Source organism: Gambusia affinis, linkage group LG10 (genome assembly GCF_019740435.1).
Source record: "Gambusia affinis linkage group LG10, SWU_Gaff_1.0, whole genome shotgun sequence".
Classification (NCBI taxonomy): Eukaryota; Metazoa; Chordata; class Actinopteri; order Cyprinodontiformes; family Poeciliidae; genus Gambusia; species Gambusia affinis.
In genome coordinates, this window is record NC_057877.1 from 21186416 (window position 1) to 21210810 (window position 24395).

Here is a 24395-nt window from a genome sequence, read left to right on the forward strand (position 1 = left end):
TTTATGTATACTCTTCTGATTTTTATTCATAAAATATATGTGGAAGTTTCATTCATGTGAAACACAGACACATACATCTTCAAACATGTAGCGGTATGTGGTACATACTGTAAAGAAAGCAGTTTTAATCTTGTTATTTAAGGGGTAAGAATATACTGTAGATTGTATAGCACAGTGCACATACTGGAATAAAGTCTCATCAGGAACTGACAACACTACTGTGGATTTATTTTTAAACTATCATTTATTGTCTATCCTTATGACAGCAAATATACATAATAAAAAAAGAAATACATAAAAACTAAGAAGTATACTCATGCTGTTACTAAAAAACATCCATATTAAAAAGAGGTGAAAATACAAGAGACAAGAATTCTGATTTCCAAGTACAGCTAGTAAGTCACCCAAATGCAACACTTAAAAAAAAAAAAAAAACACAACAAAATTACAGTTTTCCCTCAGTAGTTTACCATTTCTCTACTGACTGATGTAACTCAAGATAAATTGGTTAACTCATCATTTTGTGTTCAGACATCACAACTTTCTTCAGACCCTTAACCCTCCTGTTGTCTTACGAAATGGGGTCATATGGACCTCACCACCTTTTTCCCCTGTGAGTGGTCCGGTGGTGTCAGCCGGACACTTTTTGCGAGATTTTTTTATGTGTGTTTTTGGGAACTGACTGTCTTGTTTCCTGTCAGATTCTTTTAATGTCTTCAAGCAAACTTTAACAAACCTTTTACTATTGTGAGCTTAATGCCACAATTACTGAATATATATCACACTTAGAAAATTCAGATATTGAATTTGATTTGGGATTTAAGTAATATTTTAGTCAGTAATTATAATGTATTAACACTTAATGTTGACATTAGTATTGATCAGCCTAAATAAAAGTAAAATATTTTCAGTGACCATCATTTGTGAGTCTGTATCCTCCTGCAGCAAAAAGTAAAAGTTTTACAAAATTAACAAACCTCCACTTTTTGGAATAACTACACTTGAGAAAAATATCAATAAACTCTGCTCAATGTTCTCACTATTATACAATTGTTCCAGTTGGAAATACAGGATTTTCTAATTTGAATTTATAAGTAAGTAGTTTGGCATAACCACAGATAATAGGTGGTCATTTTTTTCATTTTGACTACAGAAACTAATTTGCTAACTAAAATTTGCATATAAGACTTTCTAGCTCACAAAGAAAGTGGGTTTACTTTAATTGGAATGTAAAGTACCTTGAGATGGCATGACTGTAAACCGAATCACAAATTTTATTTAAAAAAAACCCACACTGATTTGAATAGTTGGTTGATTTGAATAATGCATAAAATAATAAAAAAATAATCAATAGAAAAACAATATCAATTTCAATGATGTATTAAAGATGCTCCACTCTCTGTAGTAACCTGACACAGTGATCAGCTATTTTTCTCTTTAACAGCACCTCTAGTTTCCATAGTAGTAGCATGTAAATGAAAGAAGGAAGACACAATCTACAAAACAAAAATACATTTTAAAGTATTTTTTTGTGTTTTGAAGAAACAAATGAAAAAATAAATCCAATAGGTTCAACGTAAGAATCTCACATTTTTTTTCATTGTTTTCATGTGTCATGAATGTATGAATGCTAGTGCTGTAATTGCTCTAGTACTTATGAGTTGCAAGTACTAGTGCACTTTCAGCTAATAATGGCAGAGAATTTTAAAGCTCTTATCAAAACTTTTCAATGAGACATTTTAATAAGGTTGATATTTGTAATAAGAGGCTTAGTAGATGGCTCAAGTTTAGCCAGGTTTTAAGTCTGTAGCTGTTTGTCATCCCCAGTTTTATTGGAGAGAAAACTATTCTTTTCAATGTGACACTGCATGCATGCTTGCTCTTAGCACCATGCAGGTTTTGCTGCACTAGTTTTGCACAAATAAAAACATCCAAATTGAGACACAGTAACACCTTGACAAGAAGTGACACAAACGTAGGTGCTATTTCTCCTAGAACACATCCCAACAGATGACATCAATTCATTTATCTTGATTCAGTTTCGATAACATATTATTTGTCTATTTTATATCACTGTGACTATTTTTAAAATGACCTATACAGCGATGAATACGTTTGTTGAATGATGCAGATTTATTTTAGGAAATGAGTTTTCCGACATGTCCCTCAGGAGTCTCCTCAATATATACTGCAATTCAAAGAGATATGAGTTTTCTATGGGGATTGCATGCTTGGAACAGGTGTACAGAAAACAGTCAAGCAGGTCATTTCATTCTTGCTTATTCACAGTATTGATATGGTGTCAAAGGGACAAAGATTGATATACCATATAGGTCCAGGTTTTGGTCCACTGTGCTCTGCAGTAGGTATTGGTCAAACAGACCTCCGCTGACCTTGCGCATGTGCCCTGTTGACAATATCCTGGTACATTTTGGACCTGAGAAATCGTGGGTAAGAGTCTTTCTCCATGAGGCTGTAGATTTTACCCTGGACTTCATTGAGACTGGTTGGAGTGGGATCTGACAGGCTCTGTTTGGTCTTTTCTCTTGTCCGGTAGTCAATGTTCACCTGTCAAGACAGTATGAGATAAACGGATCATTTACATCTGAATTTGAGAGAAGTCGCTTTGCAACTAAAAAAAATCTAAAAAAGTTTCACAATGCTGTCAGCAATGAAAGAAATATAATGTTCTATGTAACCAGAAGCAACTAATTTTGTTTGCCTACTGCCTTAATTTTTTTTTCTGTCTGGTGAAAAACCACAAATCAGCTCCACACACACACGCACACGCACACACACACGGGAACCAACATGACAGCTAGGTGTGGCACCACTATGTGACCATGGACCAAAACAAAACAAAGCCAGGGTTCATCTCTTTAGAAACTGCACTTTAACTTTCCATCCTCTTTTAATGAAATATTTCAATAAGTTCAACAAAATACCAGTCATTAGCTATAAAAATATTTGTTCAAAGTTTCGTATTACAATTTGAAAACAACTAAAATGTCCTAAATACTGATATCAATGCAAGCCAATTTTATCTTTCTCAGCTTTTTATGTTAATAAATCTTGCACACCAGGATTTTTTCATGCTTCTGTGCAATATTATGTAAACTGCTAGAAAAGTAATATATTATTATTTAAATGTTGCCGAATTTGTAGAGAAAATGCCTTAATAAATTAAGCTGCAAAGCTGTACTTATTGACCATGCATTAAAAACGTCTGCAATGCTTCTGATATAACAACTATTAGGATTAAAGACAGCACGCTTTTTTTTTTTTTCTTTTTTTTTTTACCATCAAAGTAAAGCATAGTGCTCAAGTTCTTAGGTTGACAGGTTGACATTTCTGAAATATTGTCTTGGCTGAAGGAAGACAGTTTGTAATACAGTTTTAATGTTCTATCTATGAACATCAAAATACAGATATAACACACCTCTCTTGGTGACTGAACCTCAATGAATTCCTTGAATATCTTGCTTGCTTTTGACACAAGTTTGGTTGAGCTCTTGATTTTTTTGTACTCCTCACAGGCCATCCAAAATTCGATGTTTTCATCGCTGAATTCCGACTTAAGGAATGTTCGAAATGCAGCAAGCCCATCTGCACATAACAAATAACACAGACAGAACAAGAACATGTCATGAAACACATACAGTGATTAACCCTCCTGTTATGTTCATTTCTGAGGTACAGCAATAATGTTCCTGGGTCAATTTGACCCACGGAGTGTTTGATCATGCAATAGTGTCAGAAACCAAAGAATTTCTCCAAAACATTTTTGTATCTGATTATTAACTCCAATACTAACCATTTCAATTGATATTTGTACAATGATATTTTTTATTTCTCACAAATAAAGGATAAAAAATGACAACTTACTCATTTAGCCATTTGGACATAAAAAATGGAATTTACATTTTTACATTCCATAAAAAATGGAATTTACATTTTTTTATGTCCACTGAAAAAAACCTACAAACAACAAAACAATAATTTCCTTGAAATTGATCTTTTGTATTTTTTTTTTTTTATATATATTACATCTTGATTTTTTTTTTTCAATGGGTGATCTTTACAATTTAACTTGAGACACATATACTGTCTGGGTCAAATTGACCCACTGATTAAAATCAAGGCAAATGAGTCATGCAAAGAGTATTTATGGTTTTCCCCCCACTTCTGCTAAGTGTCACTCAGTTTGGGTGGAGTTTGTCCATGGGAAGGGAAAATGTTCCCGTCAAAACTTGTATGAACACCTGCTTTCTCCCAGTTTCCTAGTGAAGTAAAGAGAATAGTGAGAAAGTGGGCTTGTGTGCGTGTGCATGTATGTGTGTGGTATGGTGTGGGGGTGTGCATTCGTGTGTGGTGAAATATAGTTCATAGCTGCAAGGAAACATATAGAATTGGACATTTTTAAAAAAATCCTTTTTACTTGACTCCCGGGTCAAATTAACCCGAACAGTATCTATGTAAAAGCTAGATGTAGGGGGGTTTGCAAATGTGTAAAATGAATACATTTTCTAATTATATATAGAGTGCACTTATTAAGATAAATAGAAAAAGTTTCATGCAAAAAAAATGCTTCCAACTATTTTTAAAAAGATTTTAAACTTTAAAACCGGTCAATTTGACCTGCAACATAACAGAAGGGTTAATAGATGGCTTCACTGTGATCCATAAAAAGTGGCTTGTTTTTAGATATTTTTTTTGACTGCATTTTCATGAGAAGAAGTCGGTAATGCTTTAATTGTTAAAGCAGAAACAAAAAGAAAAAAAACAACATGTTTTGACATTTTAAATATAGTTATGTGATCAGTTAATGTTCTCACAAGTGTTGCTGACAGAAGAAGAGCATGTTTTTCTACATGCTTGTGTCATGCTGACCTTTAATTTCCACCCTGTTCATTTCTGTTGATTGTTTGACAAAGCTAGTAAGCACAAAATGGGCTGTTTTGCCAATTGTACAGTAACGCAAATGGGCATAGGTAGATCACATGAAACACAGTGTGGAGTGCTATTTAAAGTGCCATATGTGTTGTGTCAAAAGATCGTGTTTCTTCTCAGATTAGGACGACCCGACATCGGGCATGCTGTGTTGGCGTAGGGGATAGCACGACCCACGTTTGGAGGCCTTGAGTCCTCAACCCGGCCGCAATTCCTGGACAAGTCGACATTTACCGCATGTCTTACCCCCTTCCTTTCCAGTCAGCCTACTTTCAAATAAGGGACACAAAAGACCCCCTGGAGGGGAGAAGAAAAAAAAGATGACCCAATGTCACAAGTAAGGGTCATATTTTTAAATTAAACAAAGTGCCAAAAGTACAATACATAGAGACAGTAATGGTTTATGGCTGGTAATTTCCTGTCCTGAAAGTGAAGCTGAGTTTGTGATCAAATGTCCAAAAGTGTTTATTTATGTAAAATCAACAGCTCGCTCTGTGTGTAGCAGTTTACTCAGAGATGCTGTCAAACTGTTACTATTGCCATTTACAACCTAGTTCTCTTGTCTGGTTTTAAAGTGTTCAGTAATATATTTCAGACAACAACATAATAGTTAAATATTTAATTTCTACACCATAAGCCAAAGTGCCCAAGTTAATTGAGGTAAAATGCTTTTGTTAGCTAAGCATTGCATAAGAACAAGTTCTGATTATTTTTAAAGGTTAGATTGTAAAGCACTGATTTCACAGCTGAAGGCAGCTGAGCGGCACAAAGGGACTAGAACAGACAGTCAAGTTGACATAAGGACAGATGGAGAATGAGCTAAGACAGGAATCTATAGCTCATTAGAAACAGGTTATTTACTTTAAGTGTGATCAAATAAACAACTAAGATTCTGCAGAGACTAAATTTTATTGCAAATAAAGCACAGTAATCATGAGTAGCTTTAAATAGAAAAGACAAGGAAAGCTCAGACAAGTACAAGAGATTCAGAAGAGACCATTTATTATTGTAAAGTATTCAGACAGCAACTCTGATGCAATGTGATAAAAAATGCCTGTTAACTTTGTAATGTTCTTGAGTCAAACAGGCAATGAGAACGTATTTATTTATTTATTTATTTATTTATTTAATAAAAATAAAGGCTTGCATGATCACATTTATTATGAAACACATATGCATGTCTATGCACATGTTGTAGTAGACATCGCTAATGCTCAGTCAACTGTCCAGGACACGCAGGTGTGTTACATCATTTTGCGCCAGGGAAAATCTCTATTTTTGCCTCTGTAAAAAGTTCCATGCTTATTTTGTTTGTGTGCTAACTCAGTCCTGTGTTATGTCAGAACCTGAGTCAAATGTAAAATAGATTATGTCAATATAACACTTTTTTTTGCTTTTGTAAGTCAGGCACAGTCACTTTTATGAAAAGAATACAGTTGATAAATTACAGAAATTCTGTTAGCGAGGAGGATTTACAGAGATGAGGCATAGTGAACACAATTCAAAGTATTAAAAGTAATAAGAAAAGAAGTGATTCATCATCAGGCAGTTTGCAGATAAATGTACATAGGTTTAGTAGTCAGCTTGAAAAAACAAAACTTTGTCACTGATACTGCAATGCAGCACAAAAGTTGTGTACAATGTGTTTAGCATCAACATGTAACAATAGTTGGATATAAATTTGCATCACAAAATGCTGCTGGAATCCGAAAATACTAAGGCTTTGTGGGTTATGGAAAAACAATTTTCTTAATGAGTTTCCAAGGAAGACTTTTGGTCAATTTCATTAAATTACTTTTTTAAAGATCTCAACTGGTCTGTTTAATTTCAACAATAAATTAATATCTATTAAAGCCCTTTTCTCAATAAAATGAAATTACACAATGTTTGTGAAAATAAATCCTGATTCATACAGGAAACAGGTAACAAACCGATAGTGCTTAAACATTTATCAAATGTTTACTACAATTGATTTATGAAGTTGTAACAGATTGATCTTAGGTCTCCGATCATGTCCTTTTTCATTTGTCAGTTTAACTGGTTTGAGGTCATGCATGCTACGTCACATTGCTTGTTAACTAAGAATAAACACATAACCTGTCAGTACAGAAGGAACTGAGATGATAAGTCTGTCCCAATTTGTGCTTGGTCCAATGGGGAAGGTCAGTGACAAGTATGTGACTCATTATGTAGTTAGGAGCCCTGACAACACAGAAATAAGATGCTTACATAAGAAGAGCTGGAAAGGGGGATGACTGGAGTTAACTCGTGTCAAGAGTAAACCTCACTTTCCAAAAACGGAAGGTATATTAAGGTGGCCTTATTATTTTTTTTTTACTTTATATTTAACTTTCTTGTATGTTCAGAAATTATTCTAATAAAAAGCAATAAACAGAAACTTACATTTGTGAGCAAGAAGGTGATCAAATGACTCAGACCATCGAACAACTTCGTCTGTTGATAGTCTGAAGGTGAAAAAGCCAAAGAGAACAGACTCATTAAGATGGTAACAAGCCATTATGCTTTGATTGATTTTGTGAACCAAACATGGATCTTGACATTTTGATATAGAGATTATTACGTGCTCTATCTGCTGCTCTAAATAAATCTTCCTCTCTAGATGGTGAAAGACCAAGACACAATAAATTACATTGAACTTTGTAGTTGCAATATGGCTATCTTGAATACTCCTGAAACCATGTAACATTTTATGTTTACTACAATAGTCCACAGACTCTCTTTAAGTCAAGAATGGTATTTTACAAAAACAGTTCAAATACATAATTACAGCGAAGCTCCAGAGACCAACAGCTCAGGCAGAAAAATCTGTTGACAGGACAGTTGATGGGGAATAAAATGAGATAAAATGAAATGAGAAACCCATTCACACAGTCAAACATGGTGGTGGCAGCATCCTCCAATGAGGATGAGTTTCCTTAACATTTAGACCAGTAGATTGGTCAGAGCTAATACAAGTCTGAGAAGAAAAATATTTTTAGTTTGCAACAAACCCAAGTAAACAAAACCTTTTGCAAGGGCTTTTTCTGTGGAAATATGGCATTTGGAACAAACAATTTAAAAAATTGGTGATCCAAATTGTTGGCCTAAAAAATTTGTAACTACTCTAAAGATTATACTGACTTACGGACTTACTTCAGACATCTTGCTGTGGTCTCATGGGCAGGAGGCAGGAACTCCGAGAAGTCACTATAGGAGTCCGATTTTTTGGAAAGACAGCCTAATCTGGTCTTCATGGTGATAAGCCTGGGGATAAAACATGTGGGTGGTTCACAAATGACATGGAACATTATATTTCCAGTTTCCTCAAACTTATTAAATATTCCATAGGAAGCATTCAAAGTCATGGCATCTCTATATTAGGGAATTCCCAAATAGTTTGACTGTAAAGAAAAAATATGTTTTTTTTTTCTTTCCTAATTTGTCATTTACAAATGAAGAAATGTTAATGGCAACATCTACAATCATCTTAACCAAGTGAGGAAATCAACAGAACAGTTTAAAAACAAACACTAATTCATTTTTATATGATCTGAAATAACTAATGTAATTTATTAATACGCAATTTACCTTTATGTATAACATTTTATGAAACTAGCCATTGGTATGTGGACCATTAAAAAAAAAAAAAAAAAGCTATTTATTTAAAAAATAAAATAAAAAAAGAACTATTCCTTCACTCCACTGGAGCTATAAATGCACTAAAATAAACCATACCCCCTACCCCCTATAACAGTGTGTCTCAACTCATTTGTACACTGCTGCTGTCTTGTTCTGTTTGTCAGCGTTCTGCCTGTGGGACACATGGGTCACAACAGATGGGGCATGACAATAAAGATGCTGCATCACAAGCCCCGGACTTCTTTTAACACTAGGGTTATCTAAAACAAAATTAAGTCCCCCCCTTTTTTTTTTACATTTTATTATGCAAGTTAATATTTTTTCAATGTCATCCTCATGAACTAAACTATGTTGATCTTTGTGTACACTAATTTCTCATCATATGTTTTCTGGACTGCTTATAAAGGATATAAATGTCAGATACAAATAAATTTTAAAAAGACAATCTGACCATCTTAAAAATATGTATCCATTTTGAACAAATTGTATTTTACTGCTTTCACAAACAGGGGTGTTGTGAATCTGATCAGGTTTATTTGTTTTTAAGTCAAAAGATGTGTACTCAAAGAGATAGGAGGGAGGGTGGGCAAATTAACAGTTTGGTACATTGTGTGAACAGAAAAAGAAAATCAGGGTAGGCTTAAAACATAGAAATATACTAACAGCTTGGAAAGAAATCATTGTTTAATCAAGACTGTGCTGTCAAATAAGAATCCCTGCTCACACCCAGCAGAGCAAAGAACTTACTAAACGATCAATTAATTTGAAGACTGAAATATGTTTTTTCTATAAGTAATACCAATGATTCAATATCTAAGAATATATACATTTTTATTTGACATTTTACAAAGTGGTGATGGAAACTTTACAGTCTTTAGAAATTAAATTGCTAAGAAACAGTAACTCCGAGCTACAATTTTGTTTGTATCAAGAATTTGACAACCAAGGCTTAGATCTTTGCTGGAACAATCCTAAATTAAAATTTAGTTAAATAAATTGGACATATTTTGCACATTTGCTCACTAAAAAGCATGGGAACTATTGAATGCATGTCTGAATTGCAATAATAATAAAAAAAATATCAAATATTAAAAGTAAAAAAGTAAAAGTAAAGTAAAGTAGAAAATATCAGTCAAGTTGTTATTCTGCTATGTGAAAAACAGTCTTAAAGTTATTAGTAAAAATGAAAACGTTGGAGCACAGTGCTACATTACACACTAAAACACTACCCTTTTTTCATTTTTTGTTGACAGATTGTAACATAGTTTTAGGGGATAAACATTTTATAAAAAAGATAGTTAAAGCAATTTTCAGAAATCAACACCAATGATGGCAATTGATAGCTTAACTATGTCTCACTATTAGATATAAATCACCTATTTCTATCTAAATTCTTAAATTTTCTTCCTGTTTTAATATTTTTAAGATCGTGTGAAGAGAGTGTTCTCGTTATAGGAAGTCTCCAATATGACAAATATGTGCCTTTTTTTAGCAGAATAATGCCTGTACTAAATTGTATATGCCTTTTGCTTTATCCATCTATGCATCTATCTTGTCACACTAAAAAATATATATTTTATATCCAGTTTATATGAAGTATGTATCCTTGATCATAATGCTGCTGCAGAAAAAAAGAAAGAAAGAAAGAAAGAAAGGACTACTTTGAAGCTTGGAACGTAAATTGGGAACATTGCATCAAATGTACAGTTCATTATTCAGCTAAAAGCCATTTACTGAAACTAATGGGCTACACCTACCAGATAAATTCCAAAGCTTTTAAAAATTTCACTTTGTGTTCCCCACTCACTCATAAAAGAATCTTTTAATATACTTGTACATTTGACAAAACGTGCATTTGCCTTCAGACTGGAACAACTTCTACGTCAGGTTTTGGAATTAGCTAATAACGTGAATTATTTGTCACCCGAAATTGTGGTCAGGATAACTGAGAGGCATAAATATATTCCCACAAAGATTCCAGCATGTCTTTGAAAGAAGTCTAAACTATTGGAATGTTATAATGGAAAGTTTTTGTAGGTTGAACATTAAAAAATGTAAATAAAAGTCATATCTTGTTACCAGTAAACAGCCTAGAACGCCTGCTTGCACATCTGGAAAATCATTCATGTAAAATGATTGGTTCTACTAAAATTTTGAATCCCCCTTTAAAACATATTATGGGACAGTAGGTGCTTTATTTAGTGGAAAAGGGCAGTCACAATACAGTTCATGCAGTTTAATATTTTTTGTGTTTGTCAGTTTCTCAATATCATAATGTGTCTCCTCTGCCTATTTTCTTGGCTTGTCTGTGTGCTAAAAACTCAGGCTCCATGGCTCCTGAGTGTGCTGTATGCTGCAGACACGTGCCAGTGCCACTGAGCTATTTATAAAAATCCCTGACATATCCATGTAGTCAGTAGGAAACAGCACATGTTCTATTCAACCATGCAGTAAGGCCGACTCCTGGAGGAAAAAGTAAATCTAAAAACAGCTCCAGCATTCTAATGTCTCAGACCCTCACAAGCACTTCTTGTGTAAAACTATTGGTCAACATTGCCTTGTCCTCTAGTTTCTTTAGATGCCTGATGAGTATACATTATGACATAAAAATCCATGTTTGTATTTTAGCATTTCTCAACTTGTAAAGTCCACTTCTCCAAAAAGTACTTACTTGTGAGGACCCACTGCTTATGAAGAAGTGATGTTTTTATGTTGGAGGTTTAGGTGTAGGAAAAAGGTGTGGATTTAGTTTAAGTTACATTTCGGGTTAGGCATATACTCACAATGGTTAGGTCATTGAAATGAATAAAAAATTTAGTAAATGCAAAGTTCTTTTGTAGACAGGAAGACATGTGTGCGTGTGCATGTGTGTGTAAGTTGGATATTACCTAACTCAATGCAATACAGGTTTTTAGTTCTCCATCCCTGTCCTCATTTTTTAAATGCTAATGAGAGATATCCTAAAGTTCTGTTCAGTGGATGTGTATTTTTAGCTGGTATTTTGTTAAGAGTTCAAAACAAACTCCCTCTGAATTCATTAGTGTGACCTAATTTAAGCAATATGCTAATTTACTTTGCAAGATCTACAGCTGAAACTATTTTTTAACCAACAAACTCTATTTTCCCTCTGCAGTACAAAAGTAAGCTTTATACCACATACACAAAAGATCATGACACATGCAGGAATCCTTGAGTGCAAGTATTTCCAGGGATGTTGATTCCCAGACAAAAGGGTCTGGTTAAAAAATAAATAAATAGACCTCATAGAACGAGTGCTACCACTGTGGCTGCTTTAGTATTTGTACTATCAGAGTATGATCAGTGGAAATAGAGTATGATCTATTCATTGTAAATACTGTTGGGTGGTTATTGATATCCACTTAAGAAACAAGTAGAACACTAGTTTTTGTTTACTTGTCTGTCATAACCACAGCTGAAAAGGGTATGCATTTATTGATTGGTGGTTTATTTTGAAAGACTGTATTTTTATAGGGTGTATTGTTTTTCCACTCTTAGTTTGGATTTATTCTATAATGTACGGTGGCCCGTAATAATGTTCCAGGGCACAAGGTGTTCCGTAACAGTGTTAGCTAATCACTGTTCTGCCACACATACGGACATCCTCCTGAAAGATTCAAATGGAACAGAAGTGACTTGCTTGATCACTGATGAAAACCCACAGAACTGGGAAGTCTTTTCACATTGTGTGAAAACAACAGCCTATCTCTTCAGCATTAGTAAAAATAAGGTGATTATTATAGACAAGAAGGGTCTCATCAGAAAGCAGGGATGGAAAAAAAACAAAAAACAAAAATTGAGTGTAGTTTATTTTAAATTATGCAATATAAAATTTAAAGATGACCCATGTTTGGTGGTCAAAAAATATGAGACAAAGCTTTACAGAGAAGGAAAAAATATATAAAAATATTCAAATAGTACAAGTTTTTCTTTTATGGGTTAAATACAAAATATTCATCAGAAAATTAAATATCACAAAATAAAATATCTGACTACAAATTCCAATTTTTAGTATTTCCTACTTTCCTCTGTCAAATATGTGCCCTATCTCTTGCCCAATCACTACTGGGGTGAGTTTTGTTGTATATTTCTTTTGGCATTTCTGTATCATTTTATTTGGCTTGATTTTACGTTTTTTGCTATCCTTCCATAGCAAGTCCTACTTTGGAAAATTGCTCACCTGATTTGCATTAAATCATTTACTTCCTCAGCTAATAAACTCTCATTTTCAATTGCAACATTGTGATTAGAAAATATTTCCCTCAAGTCAGCCAAATAGACTTCTAGCTTTATGTGTTCTTGTTTAATTTATAGACTGTGTTTCAGTATTGTCATATTTCCTGTTTTATTAAATTGATTTATTTTAATACAGCAGCTTCCCGGGAGGTGCCTTTGTTTCACGATTTGCATCTCACCCAGATTTTGTGGCAATTCTCCAACCATCCTAATGTCAATGTTCTCTCTTTGGATCCTATAGCTTATTCCTTTATCTTCACCATTACAAATACCATTGCATCTACAAATCAAATAACAGTTGTGTGTCAGCTGTTTTTAGTGTTTTATTGTGTTAAGAGAGTGAAGACAGTCATTTATCTTCCAATCCATCATCCAAGCTTGTTTTATGTTAATTTTTAACCTATTGCTTGGTAAAGGTGAGGAATTCTTTATCATTTGTGCTATTTGTTATTGTCTTTGACATATGTTTATTATAAAATCATATTTGGTGTCATAAAGGAAAACTGAGGATCTTTGTCCATTTGTCTGGATATAAGCTTGTTGCATAAGATAGGGCTGACATTTTTCTTAACTGCAACTTCCTACATCATCAGATATTAACTGTCATCTTTACATCTATTAATTAATCACTTGCTAGGCTTGGAAATTAACTCAGCTACTCAGGACTGTTTTATTTGCTCCCTGGCCAACCACGTGTCTCACTTTCCTGTTTCTGCATGTGATTCAGATCTTTGGCTTCAAACATAATTAGCTTACTATGTTAACTATTATGAATATGAAGAAATACTTGTGATAAATGCTTCTATCTAAAGTAACTGCCTTGTAAAAACACTTTAAAGGTTTTATGTGAACAAAAGTAATGGAAAACTATCAATATATTTAGCAAATTAATGTCCTTTAGAGAATGCTAGGGCTGCTGCACACATGGACAGACACATACAATACTACATTCTAAATAGCTCAAAGTCTGTTAAATGTGGCATGCCAAATTTATGAAGCAGTGAATTTCACCTTAAGCTTTCAATCTATCTTCTCTCCACAAGTGAGTCTCTGCTGTTTCCACACTAATTAAGATGCAGGGTGACTCAGATGATAGTGACTGAGCAGTAGCTACGCATTTACAAGACCTTGCATGTTTCTTTACTCCCTGCTGCAAAGATGTTTTTAGACTTGAGTCACAGCAGAACAACAGCGGTCTTGAACTTGTGTGTGCATATATACACATAAGCTTGACAGCCCACTAAAATATGGATCTAACCATCTGTTACCGCCTTTAGTAACAACAAAATAGGAAATGATCTGACTTTGGGTTCATTTCCATTATCATAAATACTTCCATATTCGGAAATGTCTGCAGAGATGGTCGACCAATACCATTTGGGCTGCAGAGACGCTAGCTGCTATTCTGGTCCACAATTGCTATTGCTTCCTAGAGAACTTACAATTAATTTCCTTTGTGCATAATTACAATTGTTGAGTTTATTAAGTGGTTCCCACCACTTCTTGGGTTTAATCTGTATAAATCCCCCACTTGAAAAGACAGTTTGCTTCAGAAGATTTTGCTCTTGACTTCACTTAAGGACCAATAATTAATTCTTTCTTTTATCTCTTTTACTTTGAAAATTGTTGCAGGAAAAAGTGTTTGGCAGTATCCGGCTAGACATACTTTTTTATGTCTTAATTTGATAAAATGAATGTTTCTCTAAAATCTTTGAGGCTTGGAATATTGCTTTTATAACAATTCTTAAACTTGTCCACAACTCCATCTCTGACCTTCATACTGTGTTTCTTGGTCTTTATAATACTGATTGTTCACTTATGTTCTCTACCAAATCTATGTGTTCTTCACAGAACAGCTGCATTTAGAACTCCAATGAAATCACACAGGTTCTCTATTTAATAACTACGTCACTTCTTGTAACATTTGTTAACACTTATTGTTAATTATTGGTATCTTAATAAAGTAGCCCTAACTGCAACTGTACATTAAAATTAGCTTCTTTTCATATAACATAAATCCAAAGCATATATATATATAAGTGGCTGACGTAAAATTTGAGATGCAGGAAAATTAAATGGGAACATCAAACTAATGCAAATAAAAGAGCTGCATTACATGGATTTTTTGTAGTGCAATGCAGTATGGCATAAGTTGGTATTTTTTGTTTGTATACTCCTGAACTGCATAGAATGATTAATATCTCAACAATAAATCTGTTAAAAGTGTATAGATATATTATTTTTAACTCATGTTTTCTCTGACTCTTTTACCATTAGCAAAATAGTGTAAGTTGCTGAATTCCTCTGTCATCTCATATTTTCTGCCAGTGTTATGTGCTAATGTGCATTGCTGTTTATAGTAAACACAGTTCTGTTGTGTTAATGTCAGCTCTGAAAAGGCTTCTGGGAATGCAGAGAAATTTGATGCAAAAGACTTGGGGTCAAATATGAATGAGGTTCTAATTCTAAGGTCAGGTTATGGAGTTTATGTAACATTCCTGAGACAATTTTTTTTTAAATTTTTGATACCTTGTTAACATGTTGTTAAGTTATTTTTGTTGATCGGTGAATGTATTAAAAATATCACAGTGAAAATGGCAGTTGTGGTTGCTGGTAGGAAATAAAACTGCTGCTAAATATAGAGAGGGCAATGAGAAACGGGAGATTAAATTGGTTTTGACATTGCTGGGAACCTTGCTGATGTGGTAACACAACTGCACCTCTGCTGTTCTATTTCTTAGTAAGGACGTTAAAATAATTCTGTTTTTATTACTAATATAACTATTATTAATATTGCTAAGATTTAAAAGGTACAGCTATAAACAATGTTTAAAAAAATCAGACATTTTGTCGGAAATTTCAAAATAGGATATGTTGAAAAATATTATGGTATTTTCTCACCATTAATTCTTTTCTTTGACCACACCTGAACTATTTGTCTATTCTAAAAGTCAACTTTGAAAAAAAACAACTGAGGGATTTCAGCCAAATAAAGACATGATATCATTTCATCAAGTTTATTTGCAGAAAAGTTAACTCATCACATCTCATCACATCAATGTCACACTTCTGCTCCACTGGCCATTTAACTTTCTATTTACTGTACATCAGCATAATTATGCCTAGCTTAAAGCAATATATACTTTATACCACTAAACCAGCACAACATTTTTCTTTGCTGCTACCATTGTCATAGTGTTGGTCGTCATGCTTTTTCTGGTTTTGTTAGTAGCCTGCAAAGCTTTAAATCATCTGTTATGGTTTTAATTCTAAATTATGTTTATATTGCTGCAATTATTTTACCAATTGGTTTTGTTTTCAGCTCTCACATGCCAGGTGAATTAATTACATATTTATTTTCTGTTTTGGATTCTAGGCCTTTTTGCATTTGCATGACATGATTTTATTCCTTGCATCTTCCTTTGACTGTAATTCTGCCATCAGTCTATCTTTCCATTTGTTCATTCCTTTACATGTTTGTCTTCTATTCTTGTCCTGTTCAGAGTTTTAAAAAGATGAACCCGTTTTATGTAATGTAGCTCAAGATGATTTCTCTATTGGTTTTTAGGAGTAGCTTCTATTTAGATAGATAGATAGATAGATAGATAGATAGACAGACAGACAGACAGACAGACAGACAGACAGACAGACAGACAGACAGACAGACAGACAGACAGACAGACAGACAGACAGACAGACAGACAGACAGACAGACAGACAGACAGACAGACAGACAGACAGACAGACAGACAGACAGACAGACAGACAGACAGACAGACAGACAGACAGACAGATAGATAGATAGATAGATAGATAGATAGATAGATAGATAGATAGATAGATAGATAGATAGATAGATAGATAGATAGATTTCTTTATTCTACTTTTAGTTATTTATTTATTTTTATTATGAGCCTTGCTAAAGTACCACGATGGGCACTTCAAATATGGCTTCAAAACCATTGCACTATTTCAGTGTATTCTTAGGACACCTTATGATAAAACAAAGCTGTGCCAGTGGTAAAAGAATATTGACCAGTCACCTGAATTTATTGTCTGCTGATAAGAAATGTCAATATTTAAAGCAGCTCTAAGTATTGTAATCTATTGGCAGAACATTCATTATGGATTCATCATGTTGATAAGGTTTTGTTTTAGCAACCAGATTCCTGTTTCTATAATAGAGGTGGCCGCTCTTGGTAATAAATGTTTGTAGCTTTGCTGTTATGACTTGCTTCTTTTGGCCAAAAAAGTGAAATGCTTTGACATTTCACCTTTTTGACAGGTTTTGTCTGTCTGTGGCTTGATTAGACTATCAATAGCACTGCCAAGGCTGATGAGGGCAAGCCAATGTCTTGCCTTAACTGCTGGATAACATTTAGCTCCTCGATAAAATTAGAACATGTCATTTACTGTGGGCTAAATCTGAACATGATCTGATTTAACTTGACAGAATGGGTTTTTGTATGAGCTTGCTAAATTTAACCTTAGAAGCACTGGAAGATTTGTTGAACAGCAGGGACTCTGTAGTGACAAATCACATTAAAGTGTGATTATAACACAAAAATAAAGAGACAGTTTAAGGTAAAGCTAAATATATGTCTTAAAAATATTGAGGTCAGAACATATTATGGCACTTAGTAAAATAATGCTCAGTAATAAGAAGAAAGAGAAAGCCACAGGTTTACAGGGTTTTTCCCAGTTAAATGGGTCTTTTAGCCAGGGTGCCAAAGTATGTTCTTATGTATGGCTTTAACTGTGCTACAAACTGAGGATAGGTCTCTTATCACTCATCCTGCCTTTAGCCATTTATGTAATCAGTTTGTGCCAGGGATTTATTTTAGATTGCAGACAGTGGCTTTACTCCAAGGGCTGCCACTAAAAGCATTTCTCTTCTAGGGGATTTACTGAGTTTGTCATATTAATGTAAGCACCACACAGTCATTTAATATTCTGTTGCCAAGCTTATAGTGCAGTTGCTCCTTTATATTAACCACTGCATTTGGTTTAAAAATTGGAACAGAACTCAAATCAAAGTTTTCTAAGTCATCAGTCATGGAAATAATGTTCTGTATTATTTGTGGTTTTTCACACTGATTGACTTTGCCTATGAGGAGTTTTGACTTTTCTTTGCATATGCATAACAGTCCAGTTCATTTATAAAGTAATAATAAAGAGCATGCGGCGAATATGACTTTCTTTCCCTGGAAAATCTTCAGGGGTGACACAAACAGAGACTTACTTGAAAGTAAAGTTACAAATAAAAAATGTTTATCCGCACAACATTGATTATGAAGCACTTGAAAGAAGAATTAAAACAAAATGCTTATGCAACCACAATACATTAGCAAATCATTTTTCAGGAATTTTGATACTGTTAGGATTATGAATTGCCTCTTTATTTTTAGATTTTCTTTGTTGTTAGGTGGGATGGGAGCTAAATGAGGGAACAGCAGTGAAATTGCATGTCAAAATAGGGCATTAATACCATTAACCTCAGCCTCCTGGTTCACAGGGACACTCCTGGATTATGCCCTGCCAAATACTCAGCAAAAGTACAAAATGTACACTGAAAATATTATACAGAGACATCATCATTAATTTATGACAAAGTTATATTTTAAGTACACAACTGCTAATACCAATTGCCAATTACAAAAATAGGCACAAATAATTTAAAATCACTTCAAAAAGTAGCATAATAGGTGTAACAGCATCATAATGGTTATAGTTTCAATAAGACTTAGACAATAAGCATTAGTTCAACATACATAGGTTTTCATTAAGGGATTTGAGTTTTAAGTAAACCATTTTCTAAACAGGTCTAATGTTTTGGTCACTGATTTCAAATAATCATAAAAATATGCAATCTACCATTTGGAAATACTCACAATTTACTATAGACAGTTTGGAATTTGATGCACTACTAAAGAGCAGGACACAAGATTGTACCAGAACCATGGTGTGAATCAGCCGTTTTGCCAAGATAATTACATTAGAATATTTGGAGCACTGCCAGGCTTGGTGAGGGCATGATTAGCTCTTGTCCCTAGTTAAAACCCAGCTGGTGAATCCATTCTACACATCATGAATAAGTGACCACTGTTTTTTAACACTCAAATTCATCAAACACACCTTCCTGATTTGGGCAGTCTATTTAAGCTTCACTACTTCTAGCTGCATTCCATGTTTCATGAGATGCTCCTGCCTACTACAACATGCTGTCTTCTTCTCCTCCTCCCAGTTTTTGCTTGATTCTCTTCTGCCTCTCTTTCACCTAACAACCCACCCTTGGACTTCAGGATCAAGGGTAATCTCCTCTCTTCTTGGCATATTAGCTTATGGGTTAGAGATGCACTCATCACTCTATGAGACGTTGAGTAGGATGGCCTTGGGGTGATGAACTCTGACAAAACTCAAACTGATACTACATCAGTTAATGAAGAAGCCTTTGTACTTTTACACAAGTTGTCTGAATTGAACTATAGTTATGTGTAGAGATGCATGTGGCCATCTCAATATTCAGTTTTTCAAAACACGATGATACAGATTTCATCAAAATTTTTATTAAAGACTTAAAAAAAAAATAAAACACCATAAAACATTCCTAAGCCTTCCTGCCATGAATTATTCACTAATCATTTCTAAATAGTTTAGCAAGGAGGAGCTGTAATTCTACAACAAGTGTAAGAGAGAGCTGATAAAGTAAAACATGATTTCTTCCATAGCATATTTGATGTGCAGGAATCTACAGAATGGTGACACTTACTTCAACTCTGAAATTTCCAGAATTTTGCCAACATCTCCAGGTTCCATGCAAACAGGGTTTGAAAACTCAAAAACAGAATAGCTTTGCTGTAGTTCAGTCAGCTTTCCTGTTATACTCTGAAAGTTGGTTTGAAAACTGACGTGGAAAATTAAGAAAGGAAAGAACATTTGCAGGAAGACAATGGAGAACCTAGGAAACTGTGCTGGCTCTTCACCCTAGACATGCCATTCAACTCCCCACACTTCCTCCTTCAGAAACTGATGACTCTGCTTTTGTCTGCCTCATAACTAACGATGATGACTGAGAACAGTCAGTGGACTCAGAATTGACTGACAGAACCACTTCTTCATCAATGTGAGGAAGACCAAGGAGGTTTGTGGTGGACTTCACTGGGGCAGACCCACCACAGTGACATTGTGGACACTGACATAGGTAACTGGGAGTCCACCTGAACAATAAACACAACTGGTCTTATAACACTGATAGCATGAGAGCAGACTACCTGCTGAGCAGCTGTGTGAATGCATGGGCCACGCCAGAAGAACCTCTTTGACTCTGTGATGATGTTAGACATTTTCTATAGTTTCTTATGTTGGAGCAGCGAATTTACTTGAGCTGAGAGGATGAGGTTAAATAAGCTAAGGAAGGCCATAAGTTAATAGAGCTAGGATGCTTCATTAATCCAGTGCAGGTGGTGGGAGACTGGAAGACTCTACCTAAAATGACACCACTGATTGATAATGTCTCCCACCCTATGCATTAAGCTGGTTCTGAACTGGAGAGCTCCTTCAGTGACTGACTGCTACAGCCTAACTGCACAAGAGAGTGAAATAGGAGATCCTTCCTCCCTCCAGCTGTTAGACTTTATAACCATCACTTCTCCCAAGAAATTGAAGTGTTTACATACATGGTGGTATTTGTACAAATATTTGCATAGTTTTAACTTATTTTAAATAACATTTTTGCTGGTATCGGAATATTACTGCTGTTGCAGTTGTTATTGTTGCTTATTGTAGATCATGTGTCTTTAATCCCAAATACACATGCACAATTTTGAATATTTTTAAAATAGCTTGCCCAGCTGAATATTGCTTTGGACTGTAGTACACTATCTTTAAATAACTGCACAGTATCAATGTTGCAATTTTGCCTTGATTTAAATCTTTATTGTGTTTTTATATATTTTATTTTTTATCTTTGTGTTAACCTTCTTGCTTTGATTGCCTGTGACTTTGCTGTAGTTTCATTGGAATTTATCCATTGTGGGACAATAAAGGAATTTCTATTCTATTCCTGCATCTTATTTTCTTTTAAACACTCACTGATATTAAAAATAGGTAACTTTGAATCGTCCTCCCTCTACACCAAAGAGTGTTATTATTCTCACACTGGGAGAGTCATAATGTGGAAGTGTGTAATGTGGAACGTACTGTATGCATTGCAAAAGATCTCTTCTTAACCATGTAGAGAACATCATAAAGCCAGTATCTTAGGTAAAATATTTGACTCACCACAATACGTTTTGAGTGAGCAACTTTGAAGATGCAACTAAACAATTATCTCTAGCTGTCTAGGCCATAAGTACAGACAGGTTTCAGCCAAAATTGACTAACAAAAAAGAAAAAAAAGAAGCATGGGATTACAAGCAAACAAACTGTGGGAAATTTCATGAGCGCTTGTAAATGTTTTGTTGACATTGCTGTGCAGTTGGCTGCCTTGTTTTTAATAAACCATATTCCTCATTTAAGTAGTTATGTCAGGACAACTCACTCCGTTGATATCACAGGATATAAGCGTGTAGAGGTTCTGTTTGGAAATTTGAATCTAAATTTAATCAACTTCATCTTTGGTGGTATATTGAAAGCCTTTTATTATCAGTGCACACTCTGTCTAGCTTGCGTGTTCATCTACACTTGTTCATGCACTTGCAAAGCATTTTAATCCACCGCTAGAATATAAATATGTAAATGTCTCTGTATGTTTACTCATATTTTCTGAAATGTTTGTACTGAAGCAGATAAAACAATAATCTCTTTCACTCATTGTTATTATTCCTGCAATATCGAAGCATTATGAAATTAAGCATCAGCTCATTCTTTCTGGCATTTGTTTGTGGTCTTTAAAAAGCTTTACTTAACTGTGTGGTACATGTTAATACAATTACAAAAAAATAAACCAGTTCTAATGTCACCCAAAAATAGACAAAATATATATTTAAATTGAGATGACATAGTATTGACATTTGTGTAAATTAGGTGTACCTCCAGTCTTGATGTTGAAATCAGGTACTTCCCTTTGTGGGTAGAAAAGCCTATTTTTTTAGATAACTTTAAGATCAAGGTGAATTATTTAAAATAAATGAATAATCCCATGTGTTGTAATTCTGCACATGGCTAAACTCTACAAGAAATAAGCATTTTGTTTTTGTAATTGTTCCCAATTCCCTTGGGAATTTTCCTGATAAAGAACACGGATAAGGCAAGAATGACGGAACCATGTAGGTTCTATGTGGAGATTTAAAAACTCATTGCCCAGAGATGGCACTTGAGTAGGCTTCAAAACATGGCCCAATCTTTGTTTAACTCAAAGCGAGTGATATTTACTAAACTGAAATACCACAGAGTATTAGCATCAAGTGAGGAAAGTAGAAGTGATTAAACTGATGATTTACTGTATTAACCAGAAATCACATAATATACAATACAGAATTTTGATTATGCGGCATGCACAGAGGAAGATGGATGAAATGTAATGTGGGATATCAATAATAAATGTCTGCCATGCATTTACTTGGTTCATATTTCAATGTTAGCAGCAAAGACAACAAAATACTTTATTAAGTGTTTCCTGCTTGAACAGTAAGCATGCATACTATGTAAAGATAAACACGGTTATCACTTGTGAATTCTAAAGGTTAACCAAGCCCCAAACATTGCTCAGAGTTCAATGTCAACAGAATAACTACATAACAGTGTCGTACAATAAATTAACATGGATCATTTACCTTGAGCCTGATGTATGAGAGATCAGCTGCACTCTCTTCCCTTCCTGTTTTACCACTATCTATCTACCAATGTGCGTTTTGGCAGAACGCAGATTCTGTCTAGCCAATGCTGTTATTTGTATGAAATTGTGTAGCTAAAGACTAAAGATATCTCGTGTTTCTGATGCCAGTGAGTGGGAGCTACATGCTGCACTCTCATTGGTGTGAAATCGAAGGAAGAAGAGAGAGAGTGCGGACAGGCGAGATGGATGGAGGCAAGGGGGGGGAAGCGTAGTCAGAGAGCGAAACAGAGTGGGGAGAAAGCTTTGTTTGCTTGGGGAAATCTCCAAGGACAACCCTGAACACATCTGCGAGGTGGAGAAGAGCCATTTGGTGATGCAGTGTTTGAAAAGGTGAAAATGTGAATATAAAGAGGGGCTGGGAAGGGAGTAAATATGTTGAATGTTTTTCTCTGATGACGGTGATAATTCTAAACAGACAAACATTTTTCAAGTTTATTAATTGTTTTTGACATGTCTTATTTGCTTACCTACATAAATTTAAAGAAACAATCTGGTGATACACAAAAGCCATTCCTGAAGATTTTCCTTCCATGATCATCTTTTGTGTTTATTTTATTTTCCTCAATCAAACAAATTTTATTTGTATAGTACATTTCAGCAGCAAGACATTTCAAAGTGCTTTACATTCTAAAAAACACAAAAACACAAAGTCATGCAACATAGAATCAACAATCAAAACATTACATTAAGTCAAGTGCCAGGGTTAAATTCGTAATTGACTATGTTTCAAATACAACTCTAAACAGGTGGGTTTCATCTTTCAACTGTCGTTAGCATCTTTGTCATCTGCATTGGGTACAGAGAAAAAGAAATTAAAATTTTTCTCTGCACACATTAGATAGGATTATTGTGGTAATTGCATAATCCTCTCACAACCAAGACTTAGTTTTTTTCTGTGCAACAACTGATTATACTTACCGGTACTCAAAACTATGGTGTTGAGTCACTACTTGGAAGAGAACCTTTCTTCCTGTAAATGCTTCTCTTGGGCCACTTCATGCTAAAATGTTGCTGTGTTTCTTATCAATCCTATGACAGTGATGCATATTTCTACATATACTTAATAAGAAACTACATGGATTTAAACTGTTTCTAATTAAATCAACTAAATGTTGATTTAATCTGATTTGCGTTTGGTGTGTCCTGAACTGTGCTTTACATGCTATTCCTGTACCTCTCTATGTTCACCTAGAAACAAAAGGTGATGGAGTGAGAGGAGACAATTTCTGATGTCTTTAAAATAATGTGTCCAGTGTGCAAAAAAGTGCTTACATTCTGTAGCATCAATTGTCCTCTGAAAGAAAAATATACTGTATTTATATGGATTACCAAACTTAATAGCCTACAGATGCCCATTATATGTAATAATAACTCAAGGCGATTCCTCTCAGTTATGTTGATGAAAAATAAGGAATGAGAACATCTCTGACTTTACATTCTAGTCTTGTTAACAGCCTGACTGTGTGTGACTTAAAATGTTATGGTAAAGTAAAAAAAAAAAAAAAGAAATAGCCCTAAGGGACACAGTACAAATCAAGCTGTATGACAAACAAATTAAAACAGTACGATCACCGTATTTTAACATTACAGAGCTCCATGAGGTTGTAAATAGCCTACTTCAAAGACTTAGATTTGTTACTAATTCAGCAACAATTTTACTAAATTGGAAACACTGCCTTTGGGTTGATGGAAGAGTATGCTGCAATGCCCTTCCCAA

The 24395-nt window shown here is 34.4% G+C and overlaps 1 protein-coding gene across 1 annotated transcript; it reads right to left on the reverse strand.

Annotated features, from left to right (window-relative positions):
• LOC122837997 (regulator of G-protein signaling 8-like) lies at nucleotides 1–22778 on the reverse strand. Its single transcript, XM_044128247.1, has 5 exons — nucleotides 22617–22778; nucleotides 8104–8214; nucleotides 7354–7415; nucleotides 3440–3606; nucleotides 1–2568 (listed from the first exon to the last, which is right to left on the reverse strand). The coding sequence occupies exons 2-5, from the start codon at nucleotides 8202–8204 to the stop codon at nucleotides 2374–2376; spliced, it is 525 nt and encodes a 174-aa protein (XP_043984182.1). The 5' UTR covers nucleotides 8205–8214; nucleotides 22617–22778; the 3' UTR covers nucleotides 1–2373.
• Nucleotides 22779–24395: the final 1617 nt, after the last annotated feature.